General features: G+C 36.9%; 1 protein-coding gene across 1 annotated transcript in view; it reads right to left on the minus strand.

The window, feature by feature from the left end:
* The window catches only part of HEPHL1 (hephaestin like 1), a 72,350-nt gene that overhangs the window by 37,514 nt on the left and 19,897 nt on the right, over window positions 1–14,939 (minus strand). Inside the window, exons 3-8 of the mRNA XM_060104488.1 lie at window positions 13,931–14,143; window positions 13,127–13,306; window positions 7,940–8,194; window positions 4,805–4,973; window positions 735–874; window positions 459–590 (exon numbers count right to left, since the gene is read on the minus strand). Of these exons, the coding sequence (XP_059960471.1) occupies window positions 459–590; window positions 735–874; window positions 4,805–4,973; window positions 7,940–8,194; window positions 13,127–13,306; window positions 13,931–14,143 (1,089 nt within the window). The remainder of the gene's footprint in view (window positions 1–458; window positions 591–734; window positions 875–4,804; window positions 4,974–7,939; window positions 8,195–13,126; window positions 13,307–13,930; window positions 14,144–14,939) is intronic.

Genomic DNA, 14,939 nt, shown 5'->3' on the forward strand with positions numbered 1-14,939 from the left:
AATATTTGTCGATAGAGACAAAGCAAAGACCACGTGTAAGATTTTGATTTCAACAAAACATTGGAAATCAGAGTTCCCTTTCAGCCTTCAGCCATAGATCCCATCCAAATGCAGCAGAAAAGCTCTCCATCTTAGAGAAGTGGGAGTGACTGTAAAAGTAGATCACTTTGAGATTTATTACATTACTGAGGGAAAAGGAAAGGCATTAACATTTCCTAAGTACCTACTGTGGGCCAGACCCTGTCCTAAATTCTCTCCATCCTTTTCCAAAGCCCTATGAGGTGAGTGTCATTATCTGCATTTGATAGGTGAGAAGAATAAGGTTCAGAAGGTTGAAATAGCTGCTCAAGCTCACAGGGCTGGTAAGTAAAGGGACCAGGATTTGAACCAGGTCTGTCCAGTTCTAAGTCCTTTGCTCACTCATCCTGTTTCCTACGAAGGCTGAGGCTGGGACTTACCATCTACATTTGGGGCTGCATCAGAGGCCTTGTCATAGATCACACCGTGGGGCAAAATACTGTAGACCTTGTCGGCTTTGTTAGCAAAGGTCACTAACAGAGTATCACCCACCTCTGCCTTGATGATGGGACCTGAGAAATATTAAGAGAAGGAGAGGTAAGAGGATGAAAAGAGAGAAGTGGATAGGAACAGGAGAAGAGTCATTCCATGTTAGGTGTGCATGTCCTACTAAAACATTTCCCCTGTTTAAAACATGACAGATGGTTTCACTGTACCAAGAATTCCAAGGTGGGCTTCTGCCTCAGAGAGTCTTTTTCTTCGAGTAAAAGTTGCATCAACATACTCTATATACTGAGCCTTCCAATATTTTCCTCCTATTCTGTTGTCCCCTTGTGTGAAGTAGAGCTCAGAGTCACTGTGGAAAGAATAGGAAGTTGGCTGAGATCACACCTCTGCATATCTACCAAGTGCCTTAATTATGGAGCTTTACTGTATTGCCTTTAGCCCACTTATCGACCCTTATCTCCAGAAAAGATAGCACAGTCTTCAACAAAGTTCCCAGGAATAGTGAACCAGCCTTAAAATTCTTCAGAAGCTGTTTGATGCTCAAGCTCATTTCTCTCTTAGCCATTGTACTTTCTTCCCCAGAGGTCCAGCAACTGAAGAAGGCACAGGCAAACTCCTTCATTATCCTTATTGGTATCCCAGAATGATGTCCTACAAAGTAACCAAGAGCTAACTGGTTTCTTTGCAGAATAAGCATCCCTCTATCTCTTGCTGATGTCAATATGAATAGACTCTGCATAGAGTATGCTCTGATATGTGGCATGATTAAGGAATGGAGTGTCTAGTTAATCAAATAATTTAATCAATGGAGTTACTGTACAAACTATATACATGAAATACCAAATTTCAAAGCTGTGAAATACGATGATATAACTATTAGTACTATTACTAATTAGTACTAATATCCAATTAGTATTAATACGAATATACTAATTAGTATCCAATTAGTACTTTCTCTATTCTATTTCTGTCAACGGTGCCATCACTCTTGCAGACGTGCAGGCTTTGTCTTCTTTTTCTGCCTCAACTCCTTATCTTGTTCATCCTGACTTTGTAACCATTTATTTTGCACCCTTCCTTTTCTTCACCTTCATTTCTCCATCTTTTCCTTTCCTTTCTTCCCATGGTCACAACCCCAGTACATGCATGTCCTCCTCACCTTGTGCTTGGACCATTATATAAACCTCCTAACTGTGCATGCAGCATCGTCTACCTCACATTGGCTTACTCTTTTTTTTTTTTTTTACCTTTTTTTAAATTGCATTTTTTTTGAATTTTTTTATTTGCAGGTTCTTATTAGCTATCTATTTTATACATATTAGTGTATATATGTCAGTCCCAATCTCCCAATTAATCCCCCCCACAGCTTTCCCCCCTTGGTGTCCATACATTCAATTTTTTTCTCAGCATACACACTACTACTACATTAATCTTCAAAATAGTAATTTTTAGTGTCATTTTACTTGCTCCAAAATCTTCAGTTGCTTTCAATTGTCAATTGCCAATCAAGTAAAGTTCAAATGATTGGAGGGCCTCTGCAATGGATATCCAGTTTACCCCAATTCTCTCTGCATTGCTCTATGTGAGTGCCCATTCCCCATGCAAATCCCCCACACCAGGCATTCACTCTCCGATCTAATCACTCTGCTTTATGGCAGATGCTTTGCATTAACCTCTGCATCTAAAATTTCCCTCTCTTTACAATTCACTTATATAAATTCTACCATTCTTTAAGACCCTATTTAAGTTCCACTTCCTCTGTGAAGTCTTTCTGGTTATCGTAGCTCTCTCTGAATGTGCAGAGAACTCACTGTCTGGACAACTCATCTAAATCTTATTTGTAACTTTCAAAATCACTTCTCTTCTCCTGTGCATTCAGCATCTTTCTCTACCTGAGGTTGGGAACATTGTCTTAGACCTCCCTGCATCCCTTATGTCATTCAGTACATTGTGCTGTCACATATTACATTAAATATTGATTGAATATAGCTTAATATTTCATATTTTATAAGGAGCTTCTGAATTCTGGAAGGCTTCTAAGAAATAATTTTCAAAGTTAATTTTCATTATTTTGTTTATGGAGAAATACTGGTCAATAGAGAATGTTCATATCAAAGAGTTTTTTGTATATGATCCACACAAATTCTTTAGGCAAGCCTCAAGTGCATTGGTTTGGTGGAAGAATGAATGAATGAATGACATTTACAATGAAAGAAACAAAGGGTATCTTATTGACCACAAAGACAATTTTTAAAACAATCCCTCAAACATTAAAAGGATTATAGGATAGATTCTTGCTGGGGATGCAGGCCTGGATGGCCACAGGAAGCCAAGGATACAGCATTATCCTTTGCAAGCAGCTCATGCAGCTCAATATCAAAAAAAAAAAAAAAACAAACAACCCAATCAAAAATGGGCAGAAGACCTAAATAGACATTCCTCCAAAGAAGATATACAGATTGCCAACAAACACGTGAAAGGATGCTCAACATCACTAGTCATTAGAGAAATGACTCAAAACCCATGTCTCAAAACTACAATGCGGTATCACCTCACACCAATCAGAATGGCCATCATCAAAAAATCTACAAACAATAAGTGCTGGAGAGGGTATGGAGAAAAGAGAACGCTGTTGCACTGTTGGTGGTAATGTAATTTGATACAGCCATTATGGAGAACAGTATGAAGGTTCCTTAAAAAACTAAAATAGAGCTACCATACGACCCAGCAATCCCACTACTGGGCATATACCCTGAGAAAACCATAATTCCCAAAGAGTCATGTACCACAGTGTTCATTGCAGCTCTATTTACAATAGTCAGGACATGGAAGCAACCTATGTGTCCATCAACAGATGAATGGGTAAAGAAGATGTGGCTCATACATACAATGGAATATTACTGAGCCATAAAAAGAAACGAAATTGAGTTATTTGTAGTGAGGTGGATGGACCTAGAGTCTGTCATACACAGTGAAGTAAGTCAAAAAGAGAAAAACAAATACCGTTTGCTAACACATATATATGGGATCTAAAAAAAAAAAAAAGGTTATGAAGAACCTAGGGGCAGGACAGGAATAAAGACGTGGACTTAGAGAATGGACTTGAGGACACGGGGAGGGGGAAGGGTAAGCTAGGATGAAGTGAGAGAGTGGCATGGACATATATACACTACCAAATGTAAAATAGCTAGCTAGTGGGAAGCAGCCACATAGCACAGGGAGATCATCTCGGTGCTTTGTGACCACCTGGAGGGGCGGGATAGGGAGGGTGCGAGGGAGACACAAGAGGGAGGAGATATGGGGATATATTTATATGTATAGCTGATTCACTTTGTTATAAAGCAGAAACTAACACACCACTGTAAAGCAATTATATTCCAATAAAGATGTTAAAAAAAGGATTATAGGATAATAGCAATACTTGTTAGTATCACACTGTACATTTTATAATGCTTTCACAGACATCTTTCCATATGATTCTACAATAAGAAGTCACAGGAGTCTGCATCCACTTAATGAATTGTTCGATTAAATTTGAAAAAATACTATATGCTGCAGAAGCCCAGAGAAAATTATTCAGGTGTCAGGGGAGGCTTTACTTAAGAGGTGACATTAGAGTTAGAGTTGGAAGAAAAAAATGGCATTATACTGGACAGGGAGAAAAAGGAATTCTGCATAGAGGGAGCTTAAGTTATATCAGGCTGTCCTTGAGCCAAAAAGGTTAACCTTCTTTGACTAGTTCATCTCCAATGAAAGAGAGTCCTGCTGAGACTTCCCTGGTGGTCCAGTAGTTAAGACCCTGTGTTTCCATGCAGGAGGCGCGGGTTGGATCCCTGGTCAGGGAACTAAGATCTCACATGCCGCGTGGTGGCCAAAACAAAACAAAACAAAACAAAACAAAAAGAGAGAGTCCTGCCATATTTCCTTTTCAAAACTGTCTGCTTCATATGTGCAAGCACCTTACTCTCTTCTCTGTCAGCTTAGTATTTCTCATGGCATTTAACGCTGAGCTTGCATACAGTAGATGCTCATAAAATGTTTGATGAATGAATGAATCTAGTGCTTTGATTTAGCCAGCAAATCATGAAGCAATAAATACTCCTCCATGTCTCAGCTGTACACATTACAGGGCTCAGAGCTCCTTAAGTGATGCCATTATGCTATCTATGCAGTATGTGCTCATAAGAGCAGTGCCTAGACTACAAATGAGATCACAACGAAAAGCCTAATAGATGCCTCTCTTATGAGAGGCTTAGCAACACCAGCAAAGAGAGCTTACCTGCCAGAGGCATTTAGGGGAAGACCACTGAATTTGTTATAGTCTTGAGGACCATAATCCCAAAGAATTTTTTCAGCTGCTATAAAATAGCGCCTCTGTTGACCCTTCATCTTGGGGTGAAAAATACCACTTTTGCAGTTACCAACATTGTATTGCCCCAGCATGCCAGCTGCAGAAGAGAGGAAATCCATGAGCCAAGGTATAAATGCTCCAAAAAGAAATCATACAGGAAAAGAATGATAGATTTGACTTCATGAACATTTAAAACTTTTGTACGGAAAACAGGACCATAAACAAAGTTAAAAGTAAAAAATAAACAGTGGGTAGGGGGATATTTTAGCACATATGACAAAAGATTAATATGTAAATACCTTTGATAATTAAGAAAGAAAAAAGTAAATATCCCAATAGAAAATGTGCAAGGGACATTTATAGGTTATTCACAGAAGAAATACTGCTGACCCATGAACAAATGAAGAAAAAAGAAAAGTTCAACCTTAATAGTAATCAAGTGGTACTGTTGTTCATTTATGAGATTGGTAAAGACTAGAAAGACTAGTAATTATCAGTGTTGTCAGATGAACAGGGAAAAGGGAATGCTCACACACTGAGTGAAGAGTAACAATTTCTAAAGGAGAATTCAGCAATATATGTCCATAGCTTAAAAAAAATTAAACTCTTCAACCCAGGAATTCTAAATCTAGTAGTTTTCCCAAGGAATGTCAGACAAAGTACAAACATTTCTATAAATTGATGTTTATGAGTGTTCAGCAAAAAATAGGGAAAATATAAGTGTTAATAAAGACTGTTGGTTAAGTAAATTGTAATCTCCTTACAAAGGACACTGGAAGGATTAACGACGATGTAGTAGATCTATATTCACTGACATATAAATTTATTTCTGGTATATTAACAAGTGGAAAAGTAAGCTACAGGGCACTATTAATAGATTGATTTCATTTTATATATAACATAAGCATTTATATATTAAGGTCTAGAAAATAGGAAGGATATTCATCAAAATGTGACACCATTATCTCTAGAGGTAATTACTAATTTTAAAATTGAATTATATGTATCTTCTAATTTTTAAACATTTTTTTCTGAGGCTATGGACAATTTAGGAAATGTATTTCAGTAACGTATTCCAGCTTATGTCCACAACTACTGGCCACGTTTAGCAATCTTACTAATCTCAAATGGCTGCTAATGCCTTGATTAGTTTCTTCTCAGATTTAGGGATCATGTGTGGAGAATACTTACGATTTACCCTTTTAGGGAGTTTCAGGTATACCACACAGTATTGTTGACTGTAGTCACCATGGGGTATATTAGACCTCCAGAACCCATTCATCTTGCATAACTGAAACTCTGTATTCTTTGAGCTCTCAAGTGTTCTCACCACCACCACAACAAAAATGTTTAACTACATGAGGTAATAGGTATATTAATTAGCTTGAGTGTAAGGTAATCACACCTTACAAGTATAGCAAAACATCAAGTTGTACCTCTTAAATACATACAAATCCTATTTGTCAATTATACCTCAATAAAGCTGGGGGTAGGAGCAGGGAAGAATAGTAACCTTGTCTTGTTCATCTTTGTCTTCCCAGGAGAGTGTGTTATACATATTAACTGAGCAGCTCATTTGCTGAATTGAATTTAACTGGAATAACCCAGTGGACAAATGTGAGGTTTGCTTAAGGTTGATGGGAACAAAAATGTGTTATGAAAGCAGCCCTGAAGAGCTGCATCCCTGACCTCATAGTGACTGTGTGTAGTTTGTCAGTATCCAAGTGGAATCACACATTATTTCTTCTATGTTTATCCCGTTGACACATTTTCTTTTTATATTCTTGTTTTTATATTCATGTTAGGCCAAACTTTTAATATGTCATAACTCTAATGTTGCCAATGCTTCTTAACTGGCATCCAGTAGCCAGAGTCTCTCCATTGTGTCCTTTCTGCACACAGGCATCATATTTATCTTCCTAAACCACTGCACTGATCATGGCGCTAGTGTGCCTAAGGATCTAGAAGGACTTACTCTTGCCTTCTAGACAATCCTTAGTCTTGCCATTCAAAGATGCTTGCCTGGGGCCCAATTGACCTCTCTAAGGCTTTTCCTTCATCACTCCTCTGACATAAGCCTAAGGTCCAGCTAAGTAAAGACCTATTCCCAAGGAACCTGAACCAAATCATTCAACAGGTATTTGTCAACAAATGTTAATCATTCATCTTTCATAGGATTTTGTACCCATCATTGCATTGTGTCTCAATATAAGGAAGAATGTTCTCACAGAGCAGCCCAGAGATGAAACAAGCTGCTACATTACTAGGCTGGGATTAACATATACACACTACTATATATAAAATAGGTAATCAACAAGGACCTACTGTATAGCACAGGGAACTATACTCAATACTCTGTAATAACCTATATAGGAAAAGAATCTGAAAAAGAATAGATATAAGAATATGTATAACTTATTTTGCTGTACACCTGAAACTAACACATTGTAAATCAAATATACTCCAATATAAAATGAAATAAAAATTTAAAAAAGAGATGTCCAAAAGAGAATTCAAGAATTGGATGGGGGATTGGTCCAGATTATCTATAAATTCCTTTTCAGTGCTAAAAATTTATTATTCTATTTACAATTGCCCATGTGTTTTTCCCAGTCCATGTTGCTTCCTCTGCTGGGAAAACCTTTTTCCCCTTCTTCATCTATCAAATTCCTAACCTTTCTAGGCTCAGATTAGGGACCACCTCCTCAGGAAGCCTCTCTGCTCCAGCAAAGTGATAAAGCACTTAAAGAGCATTTATCATTCTGCCTCAAGTTTTATTCATTTTGTAAATGTCTAACTATATTTAACTACTAGATTCCAGGTTCATAGAAGGTCTTATCATTTCTTTCAATCACCTCTTACCTGGTTCATAGGGATGTGACTAATAAATACCTGTTGATAAGATGCCAAATAGACATCATACATTTTTCCTATGTTTAATATTTAATTAAATATAACACGTACAAGAATCTATCCAACAGCAGGCACTGAATGAGCACCATTGATTGCATGGTTTAATTGTACCATTGTAAGCATCTCTACACTGGTCTCTGTCCTTTTTACCTTGAAAGTGATCACTGACTTGGCAGGTTATCATCCACTTCCCAGGATTCTCAACTATCATTTCTGTTGTCAGGAAGGTGGCTGGGAAGAGGTTGACGACATCAGTCCGATGGCCTCTGCTGATGAAGGTGTTGCCATAAAAATAGATGGAATGGATGTCTATCTCATTCCCCATTCCAAATAGGTGCCAGGACACCGATTCACCAACACACATATCAGGCTCGGGGAAGTTTCCAAAGAGGTATCCATTGAGCGCTGAAAAACAGAAGCACTAGTGGGAGAGATTCCCCTGCAGAGGCAAGCAGATCCAGTAGAAATGGTAACACATGCTCTAGCACAGTTGAAAATTAGCACAGATTATTGCTTGTAATGTTTTTGTGCAGAAAGGCATGATTTCTTTGGTAAAATACAGTCCCAGAAAGGAATGAAAAGCATTAGTCTTTTCAAGAGAAAAGCACTCAATAAAAGTGATCAGCAGCATGAAAACAGCCTTCGAGCTGTTATGTGAACACAATGAGATCAGGAGCAAACAAAAGCACTGTTCATACTTCTAGGACAGCTTGGCCACCTCTTACCTCCATCTCTATTTACATATTTACCTTCCCCACCAGATCTGTTCCTTGTAATTAGAAACCCTGTCTTACCTCACAGTGGGAAAGCTGGCACATAGTAGCTACTTAAATGACAAAAGCATGCAGCAAGAAGAAAAGGATTAGAAGGGACTTATGAGACTTGTTACTTTTTTTGCCATTTCTCCCATCCCCATCCCCTGCCTCTTTAACCACCAATTTGTTCTCTGGATCTATGAACTTGGTTTGGGGGGTTTTGTTTGTTTGTTTGTTTGCTTAGATTCTGCATATAAAAGAGGTCTTACAATATTTGCCTTCCGTGTCTGACTTATTTCACTTAGTATAATGCCCTAAAAGTCCACCATGCTGTTGCAAATGGCGAGATTTCATTCTTTTTTATGGCTGAATAATATTCTATTATTATATACCACAATTTCTTTATCCATTCATCCATCAATGGACACTTAGGCTGTTTCCATATATTGGCTATTGTAAATAATGCTGCAATGATCATGGGGGGTGCATATAACTTTTTGAATTCGTGTTTTCATTTTCTTCAGATAAATACCCAGGAGCAGAATTGCTTATTTTTTAGTTTTTTTAAGGAAACTCCATACTGGTTTTCATAGTGGCTGTACCAATTTACACTTGTTATTTCTTCTCTTTTTGATAATAGCCATTCTAACAGGTATGAGGTGATATTTCGTGGGGTTTTTTGTTTGTTTTTAGTATTTATTTATTTATTTGGCTGTGCCAGGTCTTAGTTGCAATGTGTGGGATCTTTTTTTTTTTTTTAGTTGCAGTATGCATGTGGGATCTAGTTCCCTGACCAGGGATCGAACCCGGGCCCCCTGCATTGGGAGCTCGGTCTTAACCACTGGACCACAGGGAAGCCCCTCTCACTGTGGTTTTGATTTGCATTTCCTGATGAGTAATGATGTTGAGCATCTTTTCACATACCTATTGGCCATCTCTATTTCTTCTTCAGAAATATATCTATTCAGATCTTCTGCTCATTTAAAAAAAATAAGATTGTTTGGCTTTTTGCTATTGAGTTGTATGAGTTCTTTATATATTTGGATATTAGTTTCTTATCAGATATACAATTTACAAATATTTTCTCCCATTCAGTCAGTTGGCGTTTCATTTCGTTGATGGTTTCCTTTGCTGTGCAGAAGTTTTTAGTTTGATGTAGTCCCACTTGTTTATTTTTGCTTTTGTTGCTTTTGCTTTTGGTGTCAGATTAAAAAAATCATTACCAAGACCTATGTCAAGGAGCTCACCACCTATGTTTTCTTCTAGGAGTTCTAGAATTTCAGATCTTATATTCAAGTCTTTAATCCAATTTGAGTTAATATTTGTGTATGTGTGTAAGACAGTGGTCCACCTTCATTCTTTTGTATGTGGCTGGTCAATTTTCCCAACACCATTAATTGAAGAGACTGTCCATTTCCGCTTGTATATTCTTACATGGGTTTATTTCAGGGCTCTCTATTCTGTTCCATTGATCTCTGTGTCTGTTTTTATGCCAATATCATACTGTGTTAATTACTATGGTTTTGTAATATCATTTAAACTCAAGGATCACGATGCCTCTAGCTTTGTTCTTTCTCAAGATTGCTTTGGCTATTCAGGGTCTTTTGTGGTTCCATACAAATTTTTCGATTGTTCTATTTCTGTAAAAAATACCATTGGGATTTTAATAGAGATTGCATTGTGACTATAGATTGCTTTGGGTAGTATGAACATTTTAACAATATTAATTCATTCAATCCATGGACACAGAATATCTTTCCATTTATTTGTGTCTTCTTAAATTTTTTTATTAATGTCATAATTTTCAATATATGGTTTTTTCACCTCTGTGGTTAAATTTATTCCTAGGTATTTTATTCTTTTTGAGGCAGTTGTGAGATTGTTTTCTTAATTTCTCTTTCTGATAATTCATTTAATGCAAAGAACTGCAACAGATTTTTGTGTATTGATTTTATATCCCTCAAATTTACTTATTTGTTCTAACAGTTTTTTGGAGCCTTTAGGGTTTTCTATATATAGTATCATGTCATCTGCAAATAACGACTGTTACTTCTTCCTTTTGGATTTGGATGAATTTATTTCTTTTCCTTCCCTAATTGCTCGGGCTTGGACTTCCAATGCTATGTTGAATAAAAGTGGCAACAGTGCACATCTTTCTCTTGTTCCTGATATTAGAGGATTAACTTTCAGCTTTTCACCATTGAGTATAACGTTAGCTGTGGGCTTGTCATATATGGTCTTTATTATGTTGAGGTATGTTCCCTTTATACTCTCTTTGTTAAGAGTTTTTATTATAAATGGATGTTGAATTTTGTCAAATGCTTTCTCTGTGTCTATTGTGGTGATCATATGATTTTTATCCTTCATTTTGTTACTGTGGTATATCACCTTAATGGATTTGTGGAAGCTGAACCGTACTTTCATGGTTAAAATCCCATGGATTAATAAATCCCACTTAATCACAGTGTATGAACCTTTTAATGTATTGTTGAATTCGGCTTGCTGATATTTTGTTGAGGACTTTTGCATCTGTGTTCATCAGGAATACTGGCCTGTATTTTTTCTTTTTCTGTGTGGCATCCTTGTCCACTTTTGGTACCAGCACAATGCTGGCTTCATAAAACATGTTTGGAAGAGTTCTCCCTCTTCTATTTTTTGGAAGATTTTGAAAAGAATTGGTATTAATTCTTCTTTGAATTGTGGAATTAACCAGTGAAGCCATCTGTTTCCTGGACTTTTGTTTGTCGGAAGGTTGTTTTTTTTGTTTTTGTTTTGCAGTACATGGGCCTCTCTCTGCTGTGGCCTCTCCCATTGCAGAGCACAGGCTCCAGACGTGCAGGCTCAGCAGCCATGGATCATGCGCCTAGCCACTCCGTGACATGTGGGATCTTCCCGGACCGGGCAGGAACCCGTGTCCCCTGCATCGGCAGGCAGACTCCCAACCACTTCGCCACCAGGGAAGCCCTGTTGGAAGGTTTTTGATTACTGATTCAATCTCCTTGCTAGTATCAGTCTGTTCAGATTCTATTTCATCCTGATTCAGTCTTGGTAGGTTGTATGGTTCTTATTCATTTCTTATAGGTTATCTAATTTGTTGGCATATACTTGTTCATAGTAGTCTCTTATGATCCTTCTTATTTCTGTGGTGTCAGTTATAATATCTCATCTTTCATCTCTGATTTTATTTATTTGAGACCTTTCTGTTTTTTTCTTAGTGAGTCTAGTTAAATGTTTGTTAATTTTGTTTATCTTCTCAAAGAACCAGATCTTAGTTTTATTGATTTTTTTATTGTCTTTTTAGTATCTATTTCACTTATTTCTGCTCTAATCTTTGTTATTTCCTTCCTTCTAGTAACTTTGGGCTTAATTTTTTCTTTTTCTAGTTCTTTGAGGTGTAAAGTTAGGTTGCATACTTGCAACTTTTTTTGTTTCTTGAGGTAGGCATTTATCACTATGAACTTCCCTCTTAGAACTGCTTTTGCTGCATCCCATAAATTTTGATATATTACATTTCTATTTTCATTTGTTTCAAGTTTTTAAAAAATTTCTCTTTTGATTTCTTCTTCAATATGTTGGTTGTTCAGTAACATGCTGTTTAATCTCCGCATGTTTGTGAATTTTCCAGTTTTCTTCATGTAATTAATTTCTAGTTTCACATCATTGTGGTCAGAAAAGATGCTTGATATAATTTCAATCCTCTTAAATTTATTTATTAAGACTTGTTTTATGGCCTAACATATCTATCTTGGAAAATGTTCCATGTGCACTTGAGAAGAATGTGTATCCTGTTGTTTTTGGATGGAATGTTCTATAAGTATCTGTTAAGTCTGTCTGATCTAACATATTGATTAAGGCTAAAGTTTCCTAACTGATTTTCTTTCTGGATACCTACATTGATATAAGTGGGATATTAAAGTACTTTACTATTACTGTATTGCTGTCTACTTCTCCCTTTATGTTTGTTAATATTTGCTTTATATATTTAAGCACTTCTGTGTTGGGTGCACAAATATTTTAAATGTTATATATTCTTGTTGGATTGCCCATTATGTAACACCCTTCTTATTATAGTCTTTGTTTTAAAGTCAATTTAAAGTTTGATATAAGTGTAGCTACTCCAACTTTCTTTTGGTTTCCATTTGCATGGAATAGTTTTTTCCATCCCTTCAAAGTCAGTCTACGTGTGTCCTTACAACTAAAGTGTGTCTCTTGTACATAGTATATAGATGGGTTTTGTTTTTTTTGCTGTTGTTTTTTTTTAACCCATTCAGCCCCTTTATGTCTTTTGAATGGAGAACTTAGTCCATTTACATTTAAAGTTATTATTGATAAGTATGTGCTTATTTCCATTTGTTAATTGCTGTCAGTTTTTGTAGTTCCTCTCTGTTCCTTTCTTCTTTTCTTGCTCTCTTTGTTTTAGGTTCTGACAGGGATTATGTTTCTTCACTTTCTTATTATTCTCATTACAAAGTTATAAATCTTGGAAAACTAGGTTTAATATTTCTGTGTGTTCTGTATCCCGTGTAGTGCCAGATACACAAAAGGCAGTCAGTATGTACTTGATAACATGAGAGGCACTCACCGTGCATTTTGTTACTCTTCTGGAAAACAACATCTTCTTTGTCAACTGAATCAGGGTCAGTGCAGAAATGTCTGATATTTTCCTCAAGGTACCAGCTTTGATTCTCATCCACAACAGTAAACATTATAACAAACTCTTGATCCACATCAGTCCTTGTCCCTGAATATTTATGCAGGATACCTATCAGGCATATTCAAAAGAGTAAGAAAAAAATTCAAAGTGGACTAAATCAAGATGAGCTTTTCTTCCTGCCAATGGTATCAGGTAAGTTTGAAAGACCTACATGTACAAGAGTAACCCACAACATAAAATCAGTGAAAGGCTTTGATGGAAATGATAGAACCATAGAAAACTCATAAAACAGAAATCCTCACAACCACAGACTTGGAAACCTGGCTGTCCTTAAAGGAAATATACTTTACTGACAGAGCACAGATACACTAAATCAATTAATAGGGAATAAAATAGCAAAGTGATTATGTGGGTGAAATAATAAAGCAAAAGCATTCCTGGTCATTTGACTACATTTTACACTTTCCTATGTGTGGTGTTGGTGTGTATTTTTTTAAAGCATGTAAGTTTCAGAATGCTATGATTTTTTAGGCAGAAGCTTGAATTATTTTCCCTGTTATGGATCTTCTATTTTAGAAGAATTTCTTTAATCTTACAGAAAGTTTGGAAGAAGAGGCACACTCTGTGTGAAGCAAGGGAGGTAGACAAGACGACCTGAAGATTATATACACTTTTCAACACACCTGGGAATAGGCTCTTAGGGACAGAGAGGGTGGGAAAGAGACATCTTACCCTCTTTGCACACCAGCAGTGGGCCAATTAGCCCAGAGCAGATGTCCTTAGGGGCATCGATGTGCGAATGGTACACCCAGGTCAGGCAATTTGCATCTGCTGGGGAAGGAGCATATTCTTCTCTCACTGGCCAGACATAGGTATAGTTTTTGCCAGGAGGAACATTGTCATCATCCTTGTTACTTCCATATGTTCCGTCTGGGTACAGGGCTCCTTCCAAGAAAATATAAAACATAGTTAAAATGCAGAGATCACACACTACAGTGGAAAGAGCTAGAGCTTTGAAATCAAACACACATGAATTAAAATTTATTTGCTATGGGACTTGAGGCTAGTTACTTAAATTCTCACTGCCTTTGTTTTATACCAGTAAAGCTGGAATGTTTATATCTACCCCCACAGAGATGTAAGAACTACATGAGGCAGTGTATATGAAGTGTCCTGCATAGAGCCAGATGTTTAATAAATATTCATGAAGACCCCTTCTGACAGGCCTCCAGTACCAATCAGGAAGACTTCAATCTACTTCACTTAACATCAACTGAAGAAGGAAAGGAGAAGCAGCAGAAGAAATAACAAACACTTCTTGGGCACTTACTACACATTCAGCACCTAAATTTGAGACCTGAGAGATTTTGGGTCTCATGAAAAAGACCTGCTGACCTCAAAGCTAAGCAAGTATAGAAGTGAACACTCAGCACCCAGGCTTAAAAATAAAAACAAGGAAAAAAAAGAGCAGAAACCTTAATGGCCAACACACTATAAGGAATACAGATTTCACAGGTTTAACCCAGACAGGTTACTAAACAAAAAAGCAAGTAACATAAACAAACTTGGATGATGGCGGGATCAGAATCCAGAATCCAAAGTTGCTACAGTATATTCTCAATAATTTCCAGTTTTCAACAAGAAAAACAACAGCCACAGCAAAATGAAAAATGCAAAGAAATAAGAAAGTATGATCCATACTCAAGGAAAAAAAAGCAGCCAATAGAAACTATCTCTAAGT

Source organism: Mesoplodon densirostris, chromosome 7 (genome assembly GCF_025265405.1).
Source record: "Mesoplodon densirostris isolate mMesDen1 chromosome 7, mMesDen1 primary haplotype, whole genome shotgun sequence".
NCBI classification, from domain to species: domain Eukaryota; kingdom Metazoa; phylum Chordata; class Mammalia; order Artiodactyla; family Ziphiidae; genus Mesoplodon; species Mesoplodon densirostris.